The following is a 25,300-nucleotide window of genomic DNA, read 5'->3' as shown; positions in this document are numbered from 1 at the left end:
GGAAGCTCATTCCTGCAGATTTGTTCCACTTCACTGGGTATGAGACTTGGAGAAGAGCCATAAAACTCACCTGCACAAGAACAAAAAAAAAAGGTGAAAAAATTACAATTTCCCCTAGTGAGGACAAATTTGGGTGAAGAACACAGGAAATATTTTTATGAAGGACTGAGGGGCAAATTGTCATCATTTCCTGGGCCAGCTGTGACTAAATAAAGCTAAAACACAGCTTTTCCAAAGGGCCTATCTACTGTTTCTAGTTGCAAAGAGAACTGTAAAGAAAAACGATAGCAAATAACTGAGGAAGACACCAAAGCAGAGCTAAGCAGTCGTCTCGACATTACAGAATCACAGAATCATCTAGGTGGGAAAAGCCCTTGAAGATCCTCCAGTCCAACCATGAACCTCACCCTGACCGTTCTCAACTCCACCAGATCCCTCAGCGCTGGGTCAACCCGACTCTTCAACCCCTCCAGGGATGGGGACTCCCCCCCTGCCCTGGGCAGCCCATTCCAACGCCCAACAACCCCTTCTGGAAAGAAATACTTCCTAAGAGCCAGTCTGACCCTGCCCTGGCGCAGCTTGAGGCCATTCCCTCTTGTCGTGTCGCTTGTTCCTTGATTCAAGAGACTCATCCCCCCTCTCTGCACCCTCTTTTCAGGGAATTGTAGAGGGCCATGAGGTCTCCCCTCAGCCTCCTCTTCTCCAGACTAAACCCCCCCAGTTCCCTCAGCCGCTCCCCATCAGACCTGTGCTCCAGACCCTGCATCAGCTTCATCGCCCTTCTTTGGACACGCTTGTGACATTAGGTAACAAATTTCTAAAATGGTGTCAGCATATTTCAAAAAGCTACTTCAAGGGTGATTACCACCCAGCTACTATTTCCTTGGCAGCATCCATCACATCAGCACCTTCGCTGAAGGATAGGAACCCCTTCTGCTGCAAGCCAGGACCGTTCACACTAAAAGCACTATAAAGAGAGGCTTTTACCTTACGTGTTGTGTATTTCAGAAAAGGTAACAGAATTATTCTCCACTGCATCTTCACATGCAGATCCTACCAGCAGCAGGACCCAAAGGTTTCAGGGAGTTCACTAGCCAAGAAGCGGGGGTTTACCTAACATAAGGCAATTAGAAACATGAACACACTGTCCGTGTGGTCACATCTTGATGTCACGCCTACAGCACATTCGCTGTCACTGCAGGAAGGGTCTGGCTCAGAAACCTTCTGTTCTCTCTGCAAAGGCAGCTCAACAAAAGAGCTAACCCGGTGCCCAGAGGAATGCGGAGCTTCCAATTTTTTCCCTCCCACAACGACAAACCCCATTACATGTTGTTTAAATGCCGTGGGCACAATGGGATAGGAACAAGCTTCGACTATCTGTACAAAACTTACCATGCAAGAACACGATAAGGACCTCGGCAAGTACCGCAACAGAAATATAATTTGAGTTGTTGTTCTTAGAAAGTGCTAATTGCTTCCAAACCCGCATTTGAGCTACAGGCAACTGTAGATCCATCGCTGCCCACAATGTTTGAGTCACACTCCTTTGTTCGAGCCAGCTGGGAGCAGCAATTATTCAGAGAGGAAGCAAGGTAAGACAACAGGAGCTGCCAGGCATACGAGACCTAGAAAACACTACAAGAGTAAGAGCAATTGTCTTAGAGGCTGACAACAAATGATCTAGCTGGGACACTGCCTGACCAGATCCACACAAGCATCAGAATCAAAAAAAAGCAGAAAAGCAGTCATGGTATACACCCGAGAAGCAGCAGAGACATGGTAGCAGAAAGCAAGCTTAGGAAAAGACAAGAAAGTGGGTCCTGTTTGTTCATAACCTCTTCATAATACTCAACTGTAAGGAATCTGTCAAAAAAAAAAAAAAAACACCACCAAGATTAAAAAAAATCATGTTTTTCAAGTCATCTCTGCGACAGCAGTGGCAGCTTCTCTCAGAAGGGCAGACCAGATGGCCAGGACATGGTAACTGCTTCAGCTATCCAATTTTACATATGCTGACACAAGTCAGAGCCCAGACTAAACAGACAGAACTACTTTGACTTATTTTACGAACATTTTCTCCTTATTCAGATAAAACACAATCCAAACCCTTTACTTGAGATGTTGCAGATCACCTCCATCAGAACCCTGGGCAGAAGCGCATTTGCTTTCTCCCCACCTGAGCAAGGCTGGTGTAACTACAATAACGTGAGCAAATTCAACCAGGGAATCCAGATTAAGCCACCCAGTCAGCCAAGGCTGCTTCTGTTTCCTTCTCTAACATTCAGCAGACGGAGCCTTGGCGATGAGACAGAGCAGCTTGAATTTCCAATCTGTTGATTCAAATTCAACCGAGGTTGGTAACAACTGAAATCCACCATTTCTGACAGCTGTTTAGGCGGCCACACAGGCTGATTTCAGCACAGTTCCTCGTGGGTAATGACAAATAAAACCATTCCTGCTGTTTTGCTCTGGGGCCACCTCAAAGTCAGGCTTCTTGTGAGGTTCAGGATGAAGAAGAGCTCACTATTGTTGCTTATAAAACTTCCAAGGTCCCTGAGGAGAAGCAGCTTGTTCATAAGTATTATCTTTATGGCACAAATGCTTTTGTTGTTCGTAGTGACCTGTATTTACGAAGAAATCTCAAATGTGCAAAAACATTTGCATACTTGGTGAACCCAAGATCTGAAGCATCACAGTGTCACTCAGGCGGCTACTCTGTTACTAAACGTTTGAAAGAGATATTTCATGATTTATATGCATGGGAAGTTTAAATATTTACAGAGTATTTCTACACTTTAAACATTTCCTTTTGAAGAAATCTGCATGAAACAGCACATTGTGTGTACTTAAGTCTAGGGCTTTCTGGCTTCCTGCTCACGCCAGTGCACATCTGCCCCATCCAACAGAACACAGCGTGAACATATTAGGAATAAAGATTTTCATGTTACTCAGTGACACAGCTCATTTGAACAGCTCTGCTTTGCCTCTTTGCTTGACCATCTGCACAACAGAAGTAATAAGAGAGCACCTACAGTGGTTAAGATACACGATGGAATAGTACCCAATTTCTGAAATGAGAATGAGAAAGCCTATTGAAACATCCAGCAATAACCCCTGAAGAAAAGGCATGTCAAAAGGAGAAAGAAAAAAAAACAAACACCAAAACCAAACCCCACACCCAACAGAAAGGAACAGAAGGACCTGAAAGCTGCAGCAGAGCAGCTGAAATAATAGCAGAGATGGGTAATGCCCTTTATATTCTTCATAAGTTACACCTCCCTCGGATATTTGCCCAGATAAATTTGATAAAATACTGTGTTGAACTACTATTTACTACCACATTTATTAAGTCTTCTATAATCATCTCCAGACAAGTGCGTATATCCACCCGCAGAATTTAGGCAGACCATTATAGTCCAGAAGCAGAACCCGACCCGTAAACTCCGTATTTAAAAAAATAAAAGTCAGGAAAGCTGTACTGTACCAACAGCTTCTCAGGCTGGGATGGGGTAGAAGCCATTAAAGGAAGCTTTGTGCGGAAAAAAGGAAGTCTTATAAAGATAAGCAGCTTTCAGCTCAAGCCATTCCAAACACACCACAAAGAGGACTCGCGCAGACATTGCCAAATAACACTCCAGCAGCCCATGCTCAAGCAGTCCCTCCCCTGGCTGACAGGCAGCCCGCTTGCTGCCGTAGCTGCTGGTTTTATCCCTCCCACAAAGATCACAATCAGGTTTTCTCTATCAAAAAGAAACTGCATTTCAGAATTCAAAAATCCCTTTTCCCATTTTCCACTTGATGATCAACCTGAACCGATGAAGTATGCACTGGAAGTCTGAAGCACAAACACAGCATCATGACTTTCTAACATAGGGCTGGAAGCAAAAGGGCTGGCAACAGAAAGAGGAAGGCTCCATCCTACCAGAAATTTATTAGAGGAATGAGGGATAAGGGAACAAAAGCCAGATGGCTCCCATGCTCCACATCCACAAATGGAAGAGGTAAAAGAAATCACTGGGCTGAAAACCCTCAGAAGGGAAAGGCTACAGCATCTGGAGTTGAGCTGACATGGCAAGTTACACCATTTACATAAGTCCACCACAGTATTTTAGCAAGATGCTTGAGAGTACAGAGAATTTAGGAACTGAAAATAAAAGTTTCAACAAGACATTAAGCTCACTGTCATATCACACACAAAATGCTGACCTATAAATAACAGCAGATTACCTACAACCATGTTAGAATTAGAGGAGAAGCAGGTAGCTGAAGGAGATTAAAAGGAACAGAAGAAGAAGAATCTAATGCCCCCCCTCCCCAAGAAAGAAAAATGCATCAACCCCTCATTGGTGGGAACTGGGGGGAAACGTTGTCTTTGGATCCTCAAAGAGACACTTACCCAGAAGCTACATATTTCTCAGAGGAAAGCAGAATTCATGCTCATTTAAAAAAAAAAAAAAACACAAACATATATAAGTCTCAACAACCACCAAGGGCAACAGCGCATCGCTAAACAGTCAGGTAAGAAAAATACAGGTACCAGTATCCGTTTCAAGCTTTTATTAAAAAAGACCCAGAATTCACAAGTCTACAAGGAATCATAAACCAACTTGCATCAACCAGTCTCAGAGCTGATAGTGTTTGGTTCTCCAAGGGAGCACAGAAAGCAGCACTAAAATGATCACAGGTCAGTGTACTGCTCCCCTTCGGCAGTAAGCTTGGCATAGTTCACAACCTGCAACTTCATGTTCCTAGATTGTTCTTCAGAATACAGAACTATTAACCAAAAAAGTCCTGGCTTAGTCCTTCAGGAAGATAAAAATCTCCACGGGAAAATATCTTTAAAAAATACTTGAGTTCCAGAAGGTCTGCTTAAATTAATATAGGCAAAAAAATATATTACAGGTATAATGTAACATTTTTATTGTAACAAACTACTTTCTCTGCAGTCAAGCAATTCATCAAAGGCTCTTAAGCATTTCGTGGCACACAAGGACTCCCTGAAGTCAGCCAAGGAAAGCTCACTCACTCCTGTGCACCTTAAGCTCTACTTGTATAGCAGCTCCTCGTTCAGTGTACCTAGTGCTCCAGAAAGCCAGATGCTCTTGCCTTTTAAAGTAAGATTAGTTTAGATTAGGACTAGTTTGCCCAATTACATATGCCAGCCTCTGTGAGTAATAAAAAAGCACTCGGCATGAGTTCCTGGGAACTAGCTGTTCAGCAACAAGCCTTCCACTGAAATTATGGGAAAGCATTAAGTTTCATTAAGAAATTGAACACCACTTTCCTCACTGAAAGCTAAACTTCAGTTCCTGCATTTAACTTTTCATTGTTTTTAGTCAGAACCTCTTAAAAATACATAATTTTTCACACTAATCAGGACTTACATGAGGTTATTGCTAAGCCTGTGATGTAGTATAAAATTCCAAGACTAGCACTTTTTGAACTGTAACACTGAAATTGTATAGTTTCGTTTCCTCTGAAATATTTGCTCGGACCAAAATAAAAAGGTATTCTTTCCTCACACTCTTCTAGAAGAAAAATGAAATAGACCACTTCCATCATGGTAGCAAAGCTGTCCCACTTGACAGGCTCAATAACCCATACCTACATCAAGGCTCATTTCACAGCAATTTGATTACCGAAACAAAGCTTTCACATTTCAGACATCATTGTGTAGCAAGAAGAGATCAAGTCTCAGCTATTGACTCGAGCTACTCACTGAGCATTTTAGAGAGGAGGGTGTAGCACGTAGCTCATGGGTTCAAATAAACAGGCGGATGGTTCTTCATCAGCATCTGTGTTATTTACCCACGGTGCAGAGGGGGAGCTTAAGCCAAGTATTTTAAAAATAGGGTCTGTGCTTGCAGAAAAGTATGGTGCATCATTCTGCTTTTGCTGGGGTAGTTGTCAGTGCTGGAAACAAAGTTTTGTGAACTTCAGTGTATTTCTGCTTTTGCAAGTGGGGCAAGATGCTATTTCAACATGCTTCTGTGTACCATTGTCGATAAATAGGAAGAGTAATTATCTGGTAGCTGCAAAAAAAATAAAATTAAAAAAATCATGCATCATAATAAGCCTGCTCCTCAACTTATTTGGTTCGACAGCCATTGATTCATTTTCTTCATTAGATTTTTAATTACCATTGGTGAGACTTCATTTCTGAGAACAAGCACGCATTTAGCATTTTAATCAGAGGTTGATTTGCTGGCTCTTTCAAAGAGTAAGCCAAGCGCTTAAAATAAACATCTCATTGTTCTATTCTTAGTTCTTAAACCCTCTACTTTGTTACTAATACCTGAGCTCCTAGTTTGGAGAGGTATTTATTCCTTAAACTAAAGTCATCAGCTTTTGGCTGTAATTTAGCCAAGTCATCTTCATTTTGACGTCTGAGTCTCTCTTGTTCTTCCGCTCTGGAAAAGAAAATTGGTTTAAGATATTTGCACTGAGGAGTGCAAACCCAAGCAACTTTATCTTGTGTATGCAGTTTTATTTTTAATAACTCGAAAATGCTTGTAATGTTTACAGATGAATACTGGATATCAGGTTAAAAGAGACTAAAATGTGTATAGATTAATTCAGTGTAAAGAAAGAGCGAGGCTGTTTTCTGCAGTTTCCTTTTATTTAGATTGCAAGGCTTCGGTAGAAAGATAAACCTTTTGGTTTTCACACATTACAACATGCTCAGTGAGCTTTTGTAACAACTTTTACTCTCTCCTTATTAAACAAGCTATCACTCCTTAAAATAAAGATTACAATACAAGAAGAATCAATTGTCAAAAATGCAGATAAAAGACTGCTCAGCAGTCTTCAGAATTAATAGCAGTCTCCTACAAAAGAGTCAATATTTGACCAGAGCGCCGTGGCTCTTTTTCCATAAGTCTTAAAGAGAAACTCTAAATATAGTTAATTTAAGACAGTGGTTTGCATTAAGACAGTGACAAAGGCAGTAACAGTGACCCGTTTCCACGCTCTGTAAGGCGGTGAGCCTTACTACAGAACATAAAATGCCATTACGTTAAGTCTCCACCCCCACCACGATGGCAGTGCTGCACGTAAAAGATGCTTTATATGAGTCTTTATCATGTTTGTCTCAGCTTGCAGAGTACCCTCTCCAATGACAGAGCTTTAACACAGTGCAAAATGCTATAAACCCATTCTGTTCAAATCAAGAGATGATTTGGCATTAGTTAAAACTGGTTACAAAGCGTAAAATTTAGCCATTTACTGTAAAACCCCCAGCATGTTAGTCTCTTTTCCAGAGAACTACTGTACAGAGTGACCAAACTAAACACTATAATTCTTCAAGTTGACATGATGCTGATCAAATGCTCCCCACTTCTGGATGATATTTGCTATTCAAATTTCTTTTCTGAAAAAAACATTGTAATAAAAATTACTGAAAATATTGTTCTACAGCACTATACCCCACAGCATACACCAACACCATCTTTCACAGTAAATACTGGAAGTGTTACACACACCCAACAGGGCCCAGGCAGATTGAAAAGCAGCTCTATTTGGACACAGAATTTCTTCGCTCCTGGGTACAAGGTTCTGGGGTTTTTTTTGTTGTTGCATCTGTATTAAAAATTGGCTGTGACCTTTTGGCTCAAGGATGACACTCATCACAACTAAGCCAGCATGCTCATCAGGTCTGGTGAGGTTTTAGTTTTCTTGAGCTTTCCTCAAGACTGATGTGTAAAATGCCCACAAATCAGGACAAGAAGCAAAACCATGTTAAACCCCACAAGCCACCTGGCTAGACCTTGCTGACAGGTAAGTTAAGCTTGAAAAAAAAAACCTAAAACAAGGATCATCATATGGACAGTTACACAGTCCAGTTTTAAGAGAAGTTCATGATAAGAGAAGTCTTGTTAGCAAAGTATTTATCTGGAACAAACATATATAAGCTGTGAGATGTATAATATCTGCAAGTGAAATGGAGTTACCTATTAAAAAAGTAAAGAATTCCAACAACTTTACAGGCAAATTAAGACCTGAAGAGACTCACTGAGATGAATTAGGTCAGAACAGAAAGCATTTCAGAAGAAAAATTCTGTGTTGTTCACAGACAAGCAGCTTGAATTCTACAGATGTTATTTTGGAAGCTGTGACTTGCTGCATATTGACTTACTCTTTCACACGACAAATGTTCAACTACGACTAGTCATGAAACATATATACTGTGCCCTCTCCAACAGTTCTTAATCACAATCTCACCAAAACAAAGTCATACCAGAGGAGCAGAACTTCACATTTCTTAGACTTGTTCTACCCTTAAGCAAATTAAACATTTGCTTTAAATATATTTAAAAAAAAAAATCAAATTAACCAAGACTTCATCCCCATTGACATTACATTCTCCAATGCGCATATTTTTAATCCTCACAGCACTAACTAGGAAAAGGCAAAACAATTTTTTGGGTGCTCAGACACTACTAGAAACAGCGTCTTCAACAAGGTCATCAGGGCAAACTAAGCTGCCCAAACTCAGTCTGATGGACAGACTTTACAATATGTCTACTTACAAAAAGCTATTTTTCTAGACAGTTAAGTAATAGATAAGCTGGAGTGGAAGGGCCTTTTGTTTTGCCTTTAAGGTGACATCTTAATGGATTTTAGCATACAATGCTGTTTCTCTCCTCTTCCCCCAGTACTGGGCAATTATTTAGAAAGTTAGAGACTAACCCAGTGTTTGACTCCCTTGTACAGCATTCCTCATCCAGTGAGAGCTTCACCTCTCCCTCATTTAGCATTCTCAGATAGCAAATAAAAAAAAGTAAACTTTGTACTGCACAGAGGAGATAAGTCCAGTGCCCTAGAGCTCAGGGGACATCCCAAGAGCAGGTGACTGATACCTTCATGTTTGATCAAACAACACTCTCAAAAAGCAAGAGCACCTGGCTCCAGCTGTTAGGGCTACACAGGGCAGTGGACCCCTAACATGTCACCAACGCTTTGTTAAGACCAAGAAAGAGAATTTTTTAAGGTACTATTCTGAAGGGTGTTACTGTCCTCATTTTCTGCAGAGAGGAAAGCAGGACATACAAGTCTCCCACAGAATCTGCTTAATTGGATGAACTGTCAAAATTTGCTTATTCTGACAATTTCTGCCCTAAGCCCACCTCAAGTGCTCCATTTCCTTTTAAAGAAAGTGGATTCCACTTTACTGGCCCCATTTGCTTTCTACAACCAGGAACTTTTCACTGTAATCAGTAACATTTATGACATAGATCTGACCAAACTGAGTTTCACGTTAGCGCTGCAATTGAGACTCCAGACACATTTTTCAGAGACAAGTTGAATTAAGACTTCTAAGATAGCAAGAGGAGCAAGCTGAAACAAAAGGAAAGTGGCTGGAGTGCAGTTTCTTCTGAAGAGAGATCTAGCTTTCAATTACACTTAAAAAATTGGTCCATGCATTACCTGACATGAAAGCCAGGTAATGTTTGCTGCTGACTGGGTCAAACACACACCATATAAATGCAGCACAGTTTTACATAAGCAATACAACATTTTTAAAACACTTCGGTTCCACTCAGTTGGAAGGCCACTGAAATAGAGAAAAATAGCAAGGAAGAGTGCCCAGGAAGGACACCTCGTTAAATGCTACTTCCTCTAATTATTCATTCACAGGAGGCAGGAATATGAAAGCCTACTACTAACTGGTAAGAAAGAAAATATCAATACAAATGGCAGACCTACAAAAGAGAGTGACTTTAGAGAGTAATCTACTTAATTACTTCAGGTTAAACATTTCATAAGGACACTGTTCTTTATACTTACGCAGTTGCGGCTACTTTTTGCAGTTTTTCCCTTTTCTTTGCAGACCAGTTGAGATCACCACCTGCAACAGAAGTAATATACACTTTGAAACTTAAAATTGGTCTTTTTGTATTGTGTCTTTGATATCACACCTCACTGCAGAAGTTCAGAGCACTTGACAAAAGAAATCAGTGCAGTAATTTTCTAGAAGTAGAAACTGAGGTAAAGAACAACGTGTTCATAATCATCCGAGCAAGCAAAATCAGGACCCAAACAGCTCTCAAACCTGATCCAGTTTTCCACTGAGTAACAATGAAGTTTCTCTACAACTCACCAAAATGCCCCATGAAACTAAAGAAAGTGGAAACAACTTTGAAAGGAACAAATTAGTATCCCTTCCAGATCTTTCAGTACTTAATTCTTAAAAAAACAGTTGAGAAAAAACACTGCTATTTGAAGGAAAGTCTACAGAATTAAGTTTTTATATTTGCAGATACACATACAGTCAGGTTTGACATGCATTTATTCTGCAAAGCTGCAGAATATCCTACACATTTGTACAAGTCAGCTGAAGGGACAGGTACTACTGCCCTGCTGATGAGATTTAACATCACACACTACAGCATCTACACAAATGATGTTACAAGGACAGACCTATCAAGAGATGCTCCTGGTACCGAAGGCACGAGCTATAGCACCTGACTCAGGACCCTACAACACCACCTGTAAACAGTTCAGCTCAGTAACTTCAAGAATTAGGATAAAAACAAATACCAATAGAAGCTGAAAACACTTACCGGTGAGATGATTCACAAAATACAGCATGACTACAGCTATTAGTGACACTAAAAAAAAAAGGAACAGTTTTAGTTGACAATAAATTTATAACAATGACAGAACATCAGCTTTATATACAGCCAAACAACAATCAAGATTTTTCATTATAATTGTAATTGAGGGGAGATTTTTGCCAGCAGCAGCTCTTAATTGCTTTTGAAAATCCCATTATGCTTTCAAGTAGCACGGTAACTCAGAAAAGGTTATTTTAGTTATATTAGTAACAGTCCTCAAACATGGCCTTTAAGTTTCATTCACCTAACCTTTTACTTGTTCTTCATTTTTTTTGAAACACTGAAATTACTTACACTAAATTGTTTCAAGAAAACCACAAAACACTTCACAGGTTAGAGTTACTTTCAACACTACCCCAGTTGAAACCTCTAAGAAATAAATTACTACTGTTTTACAGGAAATATTAAGAAAAAACTAATAAAGCCTCCTGAATGTACAGAATCCGTTTCCAATGTTTTTAATACTTACAGCAGACACAAGCACTGAAGAAGACTTCAAGAAACAAGTATCCTCTTGTGTCCAGAATCATCCCAGCTGCTATAGCAATAATTGCCAGACCGAGATTCTGGATAGACTGCATACTAACACACAAACAAAGGATTACCACTGTGCAGAAATTTATTTTTAAAGAAAACACCATTAGCAGCACTGAACAAACACTGAGATTAACTTCTCCCCATTTGTTATGACATATGACAGAGTCACAATTCCGCAGTTCTGCAGAAGTTTCTGTGTACTGACCACAACCACGTGCTCTACCACACAGACACATCCTGAAACTACATGAGACTTCCTGCTAGACTGAACTCGGGAGGAAGGAGTAACCATTAACGTGTTAGAACTGCTTGATATTCAGTGGTTCAACAGCACCAGGCCACAGTCACAGTAGAGCAGCACAGACAGGCAGATTTAAGTACTTACAAGCCATAAGCAGTTCCCAGCTGGTGTTCTGGAACAACAAAGGCCACCATGGGCCACAGGGCACAGGCAAGCAAAGAGTAAGCCACTCCTAGCAGACACTGGTAAAATCAAAACAAGTAAACATCTGTTAGATGAGATGCATTTTTGCTGTAAACTTCTAATAAATGAGTGTATTGGTTTTCCCCTTCTCCCATAAGAGAAAAAAAAAAGAGCTAAAGTAACACTTTTTGCACTATCATTCTAAATAAATATGCACATTTAGAAGGAGAGTGAACTTTTTCCAAGAGTGACTCACAAACTAAACCCTATCTAATTAAGTAAAGAGCCTGACTTGAATACCCAGAGGAAAAGATGAATGCTGCAACTCACTAGAAAGATAAACAAAAATCAAGGACCCTATTTTTAAACCCTGATATACTGGTGAGCACCATATATAGGTCTGTGAACCTGAGTTCAAAAGCAATTTCTCGGGGAATCTACCCTAGGAATGGGATCAGTAACAAAGATTTTTACTGAGGTTTACCACTATCCAACATAGCACCTTAGAGACAGTTTAAGTAATAGTAATAAGCTTCAGAACTACACCAAAAGAACAAGTTTTAGGAAAAAAAACGAGCACCTAGCACAGTAATCTAGCTAGTGCAAGGTGTGTCCATGAAGCATGAGAGCAAACCTCTGCAACAGAGCACCACCAAACCGCAGATACTGTGATGAATTGAGGCCTTCCCTGAAGGGACAAGGAATCGCCACTCCAGACAACCCTCTGGTCTAATCCCATCCTTCCCAAGTTGCTGAACACCCTTTTGCACTAAGCAATTATAGAATTACTGCTACAGACAGCAGCAGCCAGCCTTTTCCACCTCAAAATACACGTGCATAACTACTGCCTCCCCCCATGAAACACCAAAGCCTGAAGCGTTATCTTTAGTCTGCAGATAGCTCATGTCATCTTTGCCTGTATTATGCATTTTTTGCTTTTCCACCATCTTTAGCTTTAAACTCAGTTTCGCATAGTACATCCTTCTTAAAAGTCAGGGATCTCAAAATCAGTTTTGAGGACTACATAAACAGTCAGAAGACAGTGGCAACTTACGCACAATAATTCAGCATCAACTCTATTTCTTATTTTATCACATTTAGCTATACATCTCAGAGAATTAGTTACCATTGCTATCCAGGGGTTCCAGAAGGTAAAAGCCAACATAACGTGAGAAGCAAGTGTAGTTACTACAGCACATAAAACCCAGATGATATTCTTTCCAAGTTTATCCACCAGGAGTCCAAAGACTGGGGACATGGGTACTGATATGATATACACAATACTACAAAAGAACAAAATAAGAGAACTGAACACTATACAGGCACGGACGGCTTTAGGTGTTACACAATACAAGTGTCTCCAGATGAAACACCATATTCCCTTCTTACCTGTGAGGCCATACGAAAAATTACACAAAAAACACTCCAAACAATAGATGTCATAGCTCAAAATTCCCAAAATGTCCAAGGACATGAAAACAATCAACATCCAAGGAAATAGTGACATAATTCTGGAATCATATACCAATAAGTGTTCTGTTGCTGGTTTTTTTTATTTGGTTTTTTTTTTTTCCCCCACAAATTCATCTTCAAACTAGGAAAATTTAGTTCATTTAATGTTGCTATTAAACTGCTTCCATCACTCAGAAAAGAATCATCGAATATTAAAATAATACCCTTCAGACAGAGCCTTTTCTTTCCAATTCCTCAAAGTGAATATCTAAGACATTTTTATTAAAAAAATACCCACACCTCCCAATTATTCCTTGACCCATGTGAAATCTATCTATCCTCTGCAACAGTAGCTCCCAAACCTCCTCCCACATGGTCCAAGCCCAAAGATACACACACCCCTAGAACACAGCAGAAGCACATTTACTTGTTAAATCAACCACAATGTACCTGTTAATTGCACTGGCTTCTTGAGATGAGAACTTGAATTTCTCAATGAAGAATACCCTAGAGAAAAACAAAACTGGTTTAGAAGAATGAGCATGTGTATGACATGAAAGAAAAATTAAGTTAGACAAAGGAAAGACACAAGAACCTAGTTTACAGGAAACTTTTAAATATAGATATATAGCTTTGACACAACATCCCATCACAGATCCTCATTTATAATGCATTTAGGAGCTTATTAGCAGACTACACATTTTTGTCTAAGGACTATTCAAACTACGCTTTGGGGAAAACATCCACCGTACACAACCAACATGTAACGCGATAATAAGACATTAGCAACGAGCACACTGTAAGAGACCAAAGTGAGAATTTTTAGAATACGTGCACAAACAAAAAAATTAGCACGTGCACTGCTGACTGTCTGTCAGGTCTCTCCAAGTCATCTCCAACTTTTCCATCTCACTCAACACATGCATTGAGCTCAAGAGACCTGTTTCTAATTCCAAGTATATTCAAAACCCATTTACTTGAGCTATTAGATCGTCTGGTTCAAAAGGGAAGCCTACGTATGAATGATTCAAGTTTCAATCTGACAAGTACCCAAATCAGCACAGTAGGAGAACTTCAGTCTCAACGTGTCACGACATTTAAGCCCCTACCTCACACTCAGTCAATAGCTTATGAGTACAGAAGGAATTCTACATGACTGCTGTCCACAGCTTTCCACACCAAAACTCACGCCATGCTTTAAGTCTGTATCAAGCTTTAAATCAGGAAATGGAGTACACATCATGCTTTTGAGTCCTGACCGCTCAGTCCATGTTATGCAAGGGGATTTCTCACAAAGCTCAGCAGATAAGGAAACTATAAAGTTGTGGTTATTTGTATCACAAGTATAGAGAACAATGGCACAGAAGAAACAACAAACCACACCATGGACTTGCTGGGAGAGCAGGAACCATCTGGGATTCTGAAATATCAGCCTGCACCTCTCCCTTTGTGAGTAGCTAGCTAAAACCCTAGCCAAATCCAACCAGAACAGCTGCATAAGTGAGAGGCACTTACTTTCCAAGTCCAATGAAGGGAAAAACTGCTGCATAGTAACAGACACAGATTACAAATATGAGCCACAAGGACAAAGAGAAGTCCTTCACGTCAGTTAGCTTAATCACTTCACCTGGAGTGGGACAAGAGACAATATTGTTTCAGTCAGCATAAGCACACCTGAAATTCATGTAGACTGAATAAACATTAAGGTGATCACAAGTCACTACTAAAGCATATATTCCTGCCACTGTCTACTCTCTTGTTTAAAGTTTACACAGTGAGAGTCAGTTAAGAATACACAAGTCCTAAATCAACAGTGCCAAAGCCAAGAACAAACTTTCTCCCACATTAAGCTGGATGTACAAGTTCTCTAAAGCCTCTGAAAGTCTTATGCAGCAGAATTAAATACAAACCATTTTTTCCAAGGAAATGTTTAATCAGCCAGCAAAATTCATGTCTGAAGCTTCATGTTATATGCTCTTACCTGGATCTCAAATTTAGTTCATTTTTAACTGGTCTAAGTTCTCCCACACAGAAAACTCAAAACACCACTCATACTGACAGAGAATAGCTGCATGTTTTTGCACACCTATTAAAGGAAGTAAGACCAATTCCAACAAAAAGTACCAGTGGCAATGGCACAGATCAAATGGGTGTGAACTGGAAGGCTCTCCACATGCTTTATAAATAAAGCAGATGACAGTGCATCTGCCTTTAAACTGCTGTTTAAAACTGTAAAACTTCCTACTGATTTAAAAATTACAATTAAAGCTGTAACTGTGAAAAAGATATTAAGTAGCAGCCACCAAATTACCTAAAATGCAAACCTGCACAGAGGAACTGGAAAGGTCTGTTCCAGAATGAAAGAATGAAGCCCAAGGCAGGTTCAGCCACACCACCCACCTGTTTTTCCTTGCTCTTTACAAAGGAGCTTCTCTGCTCTCTTGTCCAGATAAGCCAGGATTAACGCACAGGCCAGTGAAAAGAGACATGTTAGGCCACCTGCAATAAGGCAACATGTTTACATGTTTAGTTGTTGAGTCAAGTAGTAGTTTGGCTTTTAAGCACAACTAGTGTGGTGTACCTTTACATATCTAATAAAAACTAAGTTTAACACCAGCTTGTCTTATACATAAGACTCAATAGCTGTACAACTCAAAGAATAGGTGTAAATACTGGCAAAGGTAAAAAAGGTATAAATACAGAAGCCTGCCACATGAGAGATCTGCCTTGAACTGGAGTACAAACATGTAGCTACATTTATTTTATTTAAAACACTAACCACTGCTCCCACTCAGCACAGTCAAGCTCCTTATCTGCACCTCATAATAACACAAACAAAGCCTGGGCCTTATTACCAACACCAGGGCCTTAATACCCAAGGCTCTCAAGGAAAAGAATACAGATCCAAAGGTAGCTGAAATGTCACTTTTACACATCTGACACCTACACACACAGTTTGACATGACACCCTTCAGAAAATTTTTCAAGTTTGCCCTTTACTCAAAGTACATTAAACATTTCATCTCTGTAAGATACAAACTTGAATTTGGCAGCCACCAAAAAAAAAAAAAAAAAAAAATCAGTGTTTTATCAGATGCAGTAATCATACACTCTGCACAAGAATATTAGCCATTGACACAAACAGTATTTGAATCGCTCTTCCTAGTCTCAAATATATTTGTTCTACTTTCAAATTAGTAAGAAATCATTAACATGTAAGCACACTGTCCCAATTCAGACAGCAAGTGACATCAATTCAAGTTATTACTGACCTATCATAAGAGTTAACCCAAGAGTACTGGGACCAGTATACCCCAGAAGATCTCGAACTCTAGAGTATATCCATCCCATGATATTCATGTTCACTGTGCTCCCCTAGGCAGAACAAACTCATGTGAAGAACAACGTATTTCACGACGATACAAATTCAAAGGGAACATTAGGCAGACTGCTTGTTGAACAGTGTTTAAAACAAACAGGTAAGATGCTACACAGGGAACAAACCACCAGCAACAATGATACAATTATTCCCTGCTGGTTTGGTCAGTGTTTGTAACAAATTATAATAAATTAACCATTGCAACAATAATACACTGTCACAAACTGAAATTTTCTACATTAACAGTGTTTCGATGGAGACATTAGAAGTGCCATAAAATTCACTCATACACTGAGTTGAATTTAATACCAAATGTTAAAGCAAACAGGATTCCTACATGATAGGCATCAGGAAGATGCACTTTTCTTCCCCCCCCTTCTGTCCCTTGAGAAGGGATCCATGGCTGCAATCCCAAGGCTAACAACAGACAGTAACTACAGCTCAGCTGAGCCAACCGCTAATGAGCAACAGCCTGAACACCAACCCAGACCCAGCTGTGACCAGCTAACTCTCTTTTCCCAAGGTGAATGCCTGCAGTGGTTTAAGATACCACAGGCTGCTGAAGAGCACCTAACAGCCTGGTGTATCAGTGTAAACCCCCCTCTAGCAGCAGTTCAGGTGATTATATCAAACCAGAACCACACAGCTGAGATAAAACCACCTTAGAACAGCGGGTAAGGATGGGAGTTTCTTAAAGCAGCCAACCCAACTCATTTATCAGAGCCTGCCCTTAGTCCCTGAGTCACAAGCTACACTCCCTTAAACCAACTTTTTATGATATGCCAAGAATCAACTAGTCTGATGAAATGCAGCGCTGTGACTATCCAACCCAGTAATCTATGCTAGTAACACCACCAGGCTTCTGCAGAAGTTTGACAGATTCTAAATAATCTCATTAACCCACTTCCTTGCGTAACCTTTGTCTATTTACCACAAATTTTTAGCATTTTAAATTTAAATTTAACATCCATTTTTAACTAAAACTCCCTAGGGAGCATTAGAAACAGTTTTCCACCTGTCTCACCGCCAAGACAAGCCACACACCTTAAAGTCTGTGAATTAAAGCTACAGTTTTATACTTACAATTCTGGCCATGCTTAGTTGTAATCCAAACACAAGATTTAACTCCTTGCCTTTAAACCAACTGACTGCATACGTGTTTTGTGCCACCGCTAAGGACTCGCCACCTATTCTAAAAGAGAAGGAAGGCACAGAAGAAAACACGTTAATTGCAACATGCAAAGCAACAAAGAAGCAGTCCGTCAGTTGCTGGTACAAGATGACAGTATTTCAGAGAAATTTATCTGTGTACAGGTAGATTTAAGGCATATATACAAGGCAACAGAAGTCTTAAAGATAATTCAAAAGAGTGTCTTAAGAATAAGAGTATAAAGTATCTCAAGTAGTCTAGGAGCGATTAAAATTGCCTTTAGTGATTTACAGAAATTAAATCAATGGGCAGCAACTTCTCATTTCTCTTCTGCATTGAAGAACCAAGTGGTATAGATCCTCACCCAAATGAAACCAAGAGCAGGCATCTTACCCGGCACTGGAATTTAATGGAGCCATCTCCCCACCCCCCAATACAGCTGGTCAGACTTTCTAACATTTTTATGCTGTGACACATTCACAGTTTGGAGGTATTTCTTCTGACAATTGCTCTCGTTTTTTGCCACCATAGGAGCCCTGTTGTACTTGTTGTTGCTAAGAATTCTTTTTACTCAGGAAAGTAAGAATTAAGAGAAGAGGACGACTAACACAGTTTTATGAGGTTACTGAATGTCTTTATTTGGGTAGTTTCATAATTTCTGAATTCAGTAAGACCTGCAAAGTCCTGTTTTTTGTCTTCTAACTTTAAGTTAGACTGGGAATGCAACTGAAGATCTTGCATGCCTCAACATCCAACAATTTTGTCGCTGAGTGCAAACACAGTAGTAGTTTTCTAGGACAGAGAAAAACAGGCCTTACCTCAGAGAGCACACAATATACTCTTCTACACTTACCCAAATATGAATCTGCCCATGTCCATCAGCCAGAAAGTATTAAGTAGTGCTCCCAAAGCAAAAATTACCTGCCAAATAAACATTTAAGGAAAAGTTATAATTTTATATTTGAAGTATTGAACAAACTAGAACCATCTCAAAACAGAAACAAAACTGCTTTTCCCTTCCCAGACCTGCAGAAATACTTCACAGCCACTTCCTACTCATGGCTTTTTGATTTTTCTCCCTCTGCTTTATTCATCATCCTGCTGGCTACAGAGTATCCAAACCATCCCACCCTGAAACTGCACTCAGAAAACACCTCTAGAAGCTCAAGTCATGCTTCACCTTTACCGCCATACCCTACCCAAATACTCCTACATAGTAGTTTCACATCAGTTTCTTCACATTTTATTTCACTCATCTCTCAAGGTTCTCTGTTCCCAGTTAGCCCATCTGTTCCCAACTACCCCAATAAAATTCAGGGTTCTCCCATTTCAGTTCTCTCCGCCTGTCTGCTCCCCTTTGAAATCTCTCTCTACTATGAGGGAAACTATTTGAGCTTTTTTCCCCACCCCCCACAGAGAAGCTTCAGACACACATCATCCTTCACCCTCCCATCTGCACTTACCTGCCCGACACAAACAAAGATACTAAATATTACAGTGCCCAACCTGTAAGACAAAGAAAATCACTTAATGCATAGATAAACTCTTTTTTCCCCTATAAAACACTATATTAGACCTACAGCAAGGAAACAAGGGGAGGTTACTATGCAGTAAAAGGTCTCTGTAATAAATGCTATAGCTTGACAGCTTCCTTAAGAAAAGCTAGTACAGACTGGCATTTTTGAAGCCACTTTATCCAAGTCATGAAGGGAAGGAAGCTCATTTATATCAGTGGAAATTCCTAGATCATGTGAAAAAAAATTCAAAAAGCTTATTATAGTTTGAAAAAAACTTTATATTATAAAGCCTGTACTTCACATGCACTTTAAATCTACCATCTGTTGAACATGAGTGACACTAACATCACACTTACCGTATTCCAAAAACTCTGTCTATTAGAAAACCTCCAAAGAAGCAAAGAACCACATTGGGCCAGGAATACCAGGCGTAGAGTGCCATGAACTGAGCTGTGTTCACCTTCATGTCCTACATACAGGAGAGAGGAATTAAAAAGAGTAATTACTCCTCAAGTAATTACAGGGACACAGAATAAGTAGCTAAGTAGAACTACTTGGGAACAAGTACACCTTCTGCTCCCTCCGTAACGCCGCTCCCGCCCCAGGCAGCTACTCACCCGCTGCACCTGCGTTTGGAGAGCCGCCGGGTTGTCGTAGCAGAAGCAGCTGCCTGCAAGGAGAAGGGGACGCCTCAGCGCTGTGCCCCGCCCGCACCCGGGACCCCAGCACCCCCGCCCGCCGCCACCCACCGAAGCCCAGGAAGCACATGAGCGTGAGGACAAGGAGGCGGTGCGGCAGGCGCCGCGGATCGCAGACGGCGGGCAGGGCGCGGGGGGACCCCAGAGAACCGCCACCGCCGCCGCCGCCATCATCATCGCCACCAGCGGGGCCCAGCAGCGCCCGCTCCTCCTCCGCCATCGCTGCCACCGTTCACGTGAGCGCCGGCCACGTGATCGCCTTGCGCACCACGCGGGCGGCCGCCGGCCCGGCCCACAATGCACCGCGGCCTGTTGCTATGGCAGCGAGGCGCGCAGTGCCGCGCCGCCCCCAAGGCCGTCAGGCCGCCGCAGGCCGCGAGGATGTCACTAAACTGAGACGTTAGGTACTGCAACTAATGAGGCTTGCCGAGTTAAACCAGGAACGTAACAGTGGCAAAAAAGCCCCATAAAATCCCCCTAACTGACCCTAAACTGACCTCATGGCCTGGTGAGGGCATCAGCTAGATAAAACAGGCCCAGCGTTGCCTTTTGATGACAAAATTGTGTCGTAGGCACACAGCTGGCAGGACGTTATTTCAGATTTTAGCACCTATAGGCTCATTTTCTATTTAAAGGGATTTTAAAGGCAATGGAATGGTCAGATGGCGAGCAAGCCCCATGAAGGAAGGGTACCTGTGTTGCCCCCGGTTGATTTAAAACGTCAAACCCAGGACGTATTTTTGGGTTTCCTGCAGGCAGATTTGTCCAGTCCATGTCCCCCCTACTTGGAGCTGGAGGTGCCAAGGAGCAACCGCAGCCAGCACTTCAGCACTGATGGGTCCCTGCTTTCTCCACGGCTTCACCAGCCTTTCTCCTCACGTGGCTAGGCTTCATTTTTTTATATTAGTATTTTTCTTGAGACATTTAATAGGAATAAACCTCTCATAAGCAATAGCAACCTAAAACAAAACAAAAGAAAAAGAAAAGTTAAAGGTGTAAACTGCAATAAGCCCTACAATAAACATACAGGGAAATGCAAAAGTTTGTAAAATTTCTCCACTGTCCTCCTTTCGGCTATTAAAAGTCACTTTACTTGAGATGTCTTGTCCAAAAAGGTCTTCCCATATTGGACAAACCCTTTAACAAGAAACTCATTCACCATAAACACACCATTACACAGAAAATGCTCTCTTTTCACTCAGTATGTGTCTTTTAACAGAGCTGTTAAAAGAGAACTATGTTCTGAAATTACAGGGTCACGTTTTCAACTGTCCTAAACTAGTCTATCAGAGCAGCTCCTTCAGTTTATTATAGTTGCTCTTAAAAACACGGTCTTAAACTGCAAGGTTTCATTGCAAAGCACCAGTGCGACAAACTTGAGGGTGTCCTTGCCACTTGAGGGAGCTCAAAGGTAACGCGTGGCCGTGCTGATCGCCTTGAGTTTCACGGGGGGCTTATATAATATACAGATAAAAGGGATAACTTTGGAAAGCAAAGTTACAGCTAGCTCAAGCTTGTGTATGGAAGAGAAATGTGGTCTTTTTCCTAGCTAACTAGCCTAATTATTCCAGAAGACCATTGTCATACGTTCCAGTTCTTTTCTAGGTCTCTCTGATCCACGGAAAATGTTTTTTGTTCATGCACACACTCTAGTTTCCCTCCAGGACACAAATATGCCTGTTGCAAAAGGCCAGAGTCCCCAAACTATCCTCCTGCTGTCATTCTCAGAAAGAAAATGCTGAGAAACTTCAGGACACAGCTGGATTCACCGTTGGTGAGGGGAAGGGATCCCCAGCCCACTCTGATCATGAAGCACAGAGCCAGAGTCAACAGAACTGGCTTGTCCATGGGTCACAGCAGCTTTCCCAAGACCGTCCTTGCTCCATTTCAAGCATAATCTTAACCACAGCAATTTCAGACACATTATACTGTGGGTCAAGGAAGATAACCCTCACCAACAGGAAATTAACTGCTCAGCCTGCTCCATAAAATGATAGATAACAATTCCAGGCTGTTGTACCCAGCAAGGTTAAACTTGACAAATCTGTAGAGTGCCAGAATATTATAATCAAAACTATGTCTCTATAACTATTTTTAACTCTCGGTTCAGAAGGCACCAGTAAATATAGAGAAGTGGTAGGTAAAGCTGAAAGAGAGGTAACCAGCACACCCTCAGAGATGCCATTTTAATCCTTTATCATTGTCTTAAGCAGTAATACTTTGATTTTAAATATACTTTAAACTCTAATACTCTCATATCAATTTCAAATCACCCTAATGTGTAACTCATATGGGCAGTGACATGATGCCAGCACTTTGACAAAAAGATCCCACGGGAACTGTCTCCTGTAACTTTTGATCAATTTTATCAGTAAGGATATTTAAAGGAAGATCTAGAAACACAGATTTTATCTCCTAAGTCTTAAAAAGGCTTTCTAGCCCCATAGACAAATAGACAAAATCACATAGTGAGTAAACATATTAAATGGCAATTTTTGATATAAGATGATAATATTATGGCCCAGATTCAGCTGTGTGTGCCAGTGGGAAGAATGGAAGTGAACTGCTTTCAGAGGCTCTAGGGTTATCCTCAGCAAAGACCTTCTTTGGTTGATTTCAATTAATCAATTAACTACCACAAAAAAATTCTGCGATCTTTCAAGCTGACGTGTGGATCAGGATTTCATCCTGGGTACTTTTGTTGCAGTGTTTGGTATACTAAAGGCCAAAAAAATGCACTCTGCAAAAGTATTTTTGAGAGCTTCTGACAACCATGGCAGATTGTCTCTGCCAAGTATGATGACAAAGGATTCCTGGAAAAATAAATATTCAACAAAGAATATCATCTTGACTTTCTGCAAACTTAGCAGTAGGATTTTAAGCACTGGTTTCCCGTCTTCTTGTCCCATTTTATTTTATTGAAACCTGTGTAGCATTACAGTCCAAGTCTTACTCACTGTAAGAAATTCAGTGTGCCACTGCTGCATCAGTATGTAACAAATATAAAAAGACAGTGTCTCCTTCCTTTTCCTGTAAAAACAGGGAGACAGGTCAGCACATATGGCCTCAAAGGTTGAATACTGTTTAGTAATCTCTAATTTTATTATTTAAACTAAAGAATCCTGGATTTGTCTTTTTTATTTAAGTCATTACCCAAATGAGCTGTGTTACCCTCAAAATTTTGAGTTCATGATTTCATAATGTGTCTTTCTTTTTCTTGTCTTCTCTTTTGCCTGCTCTTGGGAGACCAGAGATCCATCTGAATTCACTTATTCTATGATTTCCTAGGAAATTGCATAAGTGTTAAGGTGCCGCTCTGCCAGTGAGGCCTTGTCATTCATTCCTAATAATATCAATTACCTTATTGCCACTCTCCCACACTCTATTACTATCAGACAAAAATATGCAAAGATGGTAGGATTACACTATTTAAAAAGCTACCTAAAATAATTTAAAAATTATTACTTTATGTGACTCTTAAGCAGGTTCCACTGAGCGTAATTAATTCAACACCAAAATAGCAAATGTAATGGTGGGAGGATTCTTCACACAGAGCACAGCTGTGGCAGGTTCCAGTACAACAAAGGGTTTCTGTGCTTTCATTCATCCTTGAGGGAGTTTTCATAAACCTGAAACACATGCAATTTTATTATATTTATTTTCAAATATGTCAGTGGGTTTTTCATGTTATTTTCACGGCTGTGTGCTTAAATATTTCATGTTAAACAACTTGTACTTTATCTTGTTTGGTGTAGCGTAGGATTCTTTATAGTGGAGTAAGAAATTACAGTCATGTATCTGGAATATTTAATACGAGAAAAAGAATATTTTTCCACTTGCTATTTCAAAATTTTTGCCATGCCACCCCTTTCTTCCCAGTCACTTCCGTCTTCACCTTGGATATGACCTTGCTGTGCCTGAAGCTTAATAGCTGTAATGTACGGTGTGAGTTAAGTCTAAGATGATTCTCAAATGCATTGCAGGTGAGTGTTTATGTCACAAATAAATACAGTAGATTGCTCTTAAACTCATACTTTAGAATGTTTATTACAGATGCAATTTCTGTCTTAACATAAATCAAAGTACTTAAAGTGCCATATGATACCAAATGCTTAGTTTAACAGCATAAAATTGAGCAAAAACTGTATACAGTACTTTATAGGTGCTATAAAATTCTTGTGCTTGTGGCCTCACCTTTTTGCATTGCCCAGATCAATCAAGTCCACTGAACACTCTGGATAGTAAATACTCACGTGAAACAACGATTAGCTTTCAGAGTTGAGTTCTTCTAAGTTATTACTGTCTTCAGTGAAGATGCTTCAAAATATGACAAAATTGCAAAGAAGCAGGAACTGCATTTAACATGATTAAATTTACTTCACCATCATAGACTATTATCCATTCTCTGAAAGAAAAATCTTGTGCTTTGCCTCCAACATGCATTAGCACCCTATTATGAAAGATCTGTCATACATAGGCATGCAAACATTTTTTTAATCACTTCATGTGGTAAGGAATGTGTTATTATAAAGCTCTCCACGTCCTGTACTCCTCCTGTCTCACTCTAATATTATTGGACTTGTGGACAATCTCCTTAAGACATGTCTAATTCCTGTAAACAGCTGGGAAAAGGCTGAGGAGGCATTTTTGCACCACAAAACTGTCTGAGACCAAAGATCTTGGCCTAAGGAACCTCCTGGGGTTCGAAAGAATACTATGCCAAAGCAAACACCTCCTCCCCTCTCAGCCGAGTCAGGCAACAGACCACAGCACTGAGCATTGCGCCTTTATTGCTCCTTTTTCTAAGTACACTCATCAAGAAAGATTGCTCTTCTTATTTCCCAAAATTACTTAAAGCCCCTAGCTGTTCCCTGAGGCAAGCGGGTACCAGGCTGTATCTCTGCGAGCCAAACCTGCTCAGATAATGTATAAAAAATTACCTACAGTGAGGGTGTAAGAATATTGTTAATGATGTGGAGCTTCTCGGCCAAACCAGAATTTTCAGGAGGGTTTTTTTTTAGTATTACTATCTGAGTACTTTAGCAGGATGTAAAAAAAAGGATCAGACTGCTAAAATACCTGCTAATTAACTTTATTTAACTTCCTGTGAATGAAATGGGGGGCACTGGTGGTGGGGCTGTCTTGCTTCCAGGGAGGACATGGGGGCCAAAGCATCGCTGAGTGGTGCCCACAGCACACATACATAATAACTTCTCCCTATAAAAGTCCTCTGAATCTATCACCTTTCCTCAGAAATCACCATTTCCGCATAGTTTTTCTGGTGTTTTTCACTGGCTCATCCACCCAGGTGTGATTTTTGAAGCCAGCCCATTCCCCAGCTGCTGGGTTTGGCTGCTTTACTGCCTTGCTCTGGGAGATCGCTTCCCGCTTTCCCGGCGCATCCCGGCAGAGACAGGAGTGAGCAGAGCTGTGTCATTTCAAGCACCCTGCAGGAGGGCACTGCATGGCTACTCCAGAGCTCAATTCAGCTCTCTCATCTTGTTGCTTTCCTAGAGAAGTTCAAGGT

General features: G+C 40.6%; 1 protein-coding gene across 2 annotated transcripts; it reads right to left on the bottom strand.

Moving 5' to 3' along the window:
* Positions 1-4,542: 4,542 nt before the first annotated feature.
* Positions 4,543-20,013, bottom strand: MFSD1 (major facilitator superfamily domain containing 1). Of its 2 annotated transcripts, XM_074878421.1 has the most exons (17): positions 19,825-20,013; positions 19,693-19,745; positions 19,432-19,544; positions 19,022-19,064; positions 18,412-18,479; positions 17,492-17,600; positions 16,302-16,404; positions 15,430-15,528; positions 14,545-14,656; positions 13,480-13,536; positions 12,704-12,860; positions 11,539-11,636; positions 11,086-11,198; positions 10,563-10,610; positions 9,787-9,847; positions 6,296-6,410; positions 4,543-6,032 (listed from the first exon to the last, which is right to left on the bottom strand). In XM_074878421.1, the coding sequence occupies exons 1-17, from the start codon at positions 19,991-19,993 to the stop codon at positions 5,973-5,975; spliced, it is 1,578 nt and encodes a 525-aa protein (XP_074734522.1). In that variant the 5' UTR covers positions 19,994-20,013; the 3' UTR covers positions 4,543-5,972. The 2 variants fall into 2 exon arrangements, with proteins under 2 accessions (XP_074734522.1, XP_074734523.1); XM_074878422.1 differs by lacking the exons at positions 4,543-6,032; positions 6,296-6,410 and adding an exon at positions 6,601-7,369.
* Positions 20,014-25,300: the final 5,287 nt, after the last annotated feature.

Source organism: Strix uralensis, chromosome 9 (genome assembly GCF_047716275.1).
Source record: "Strix uralensis isolate ZFMK-TIS-50842 chromosome 9, bStrUra1, whole genome shotgun sequence".
NCBI classification, from domain to species: Eukaryota; Metazoa; Chordata; class Aves; order Strigiformes; family Strigidae; genus Strix; species Strix uralensis.
This window is presented reverse-complemented; position numbering and strand designations above follow the sequence as displayed.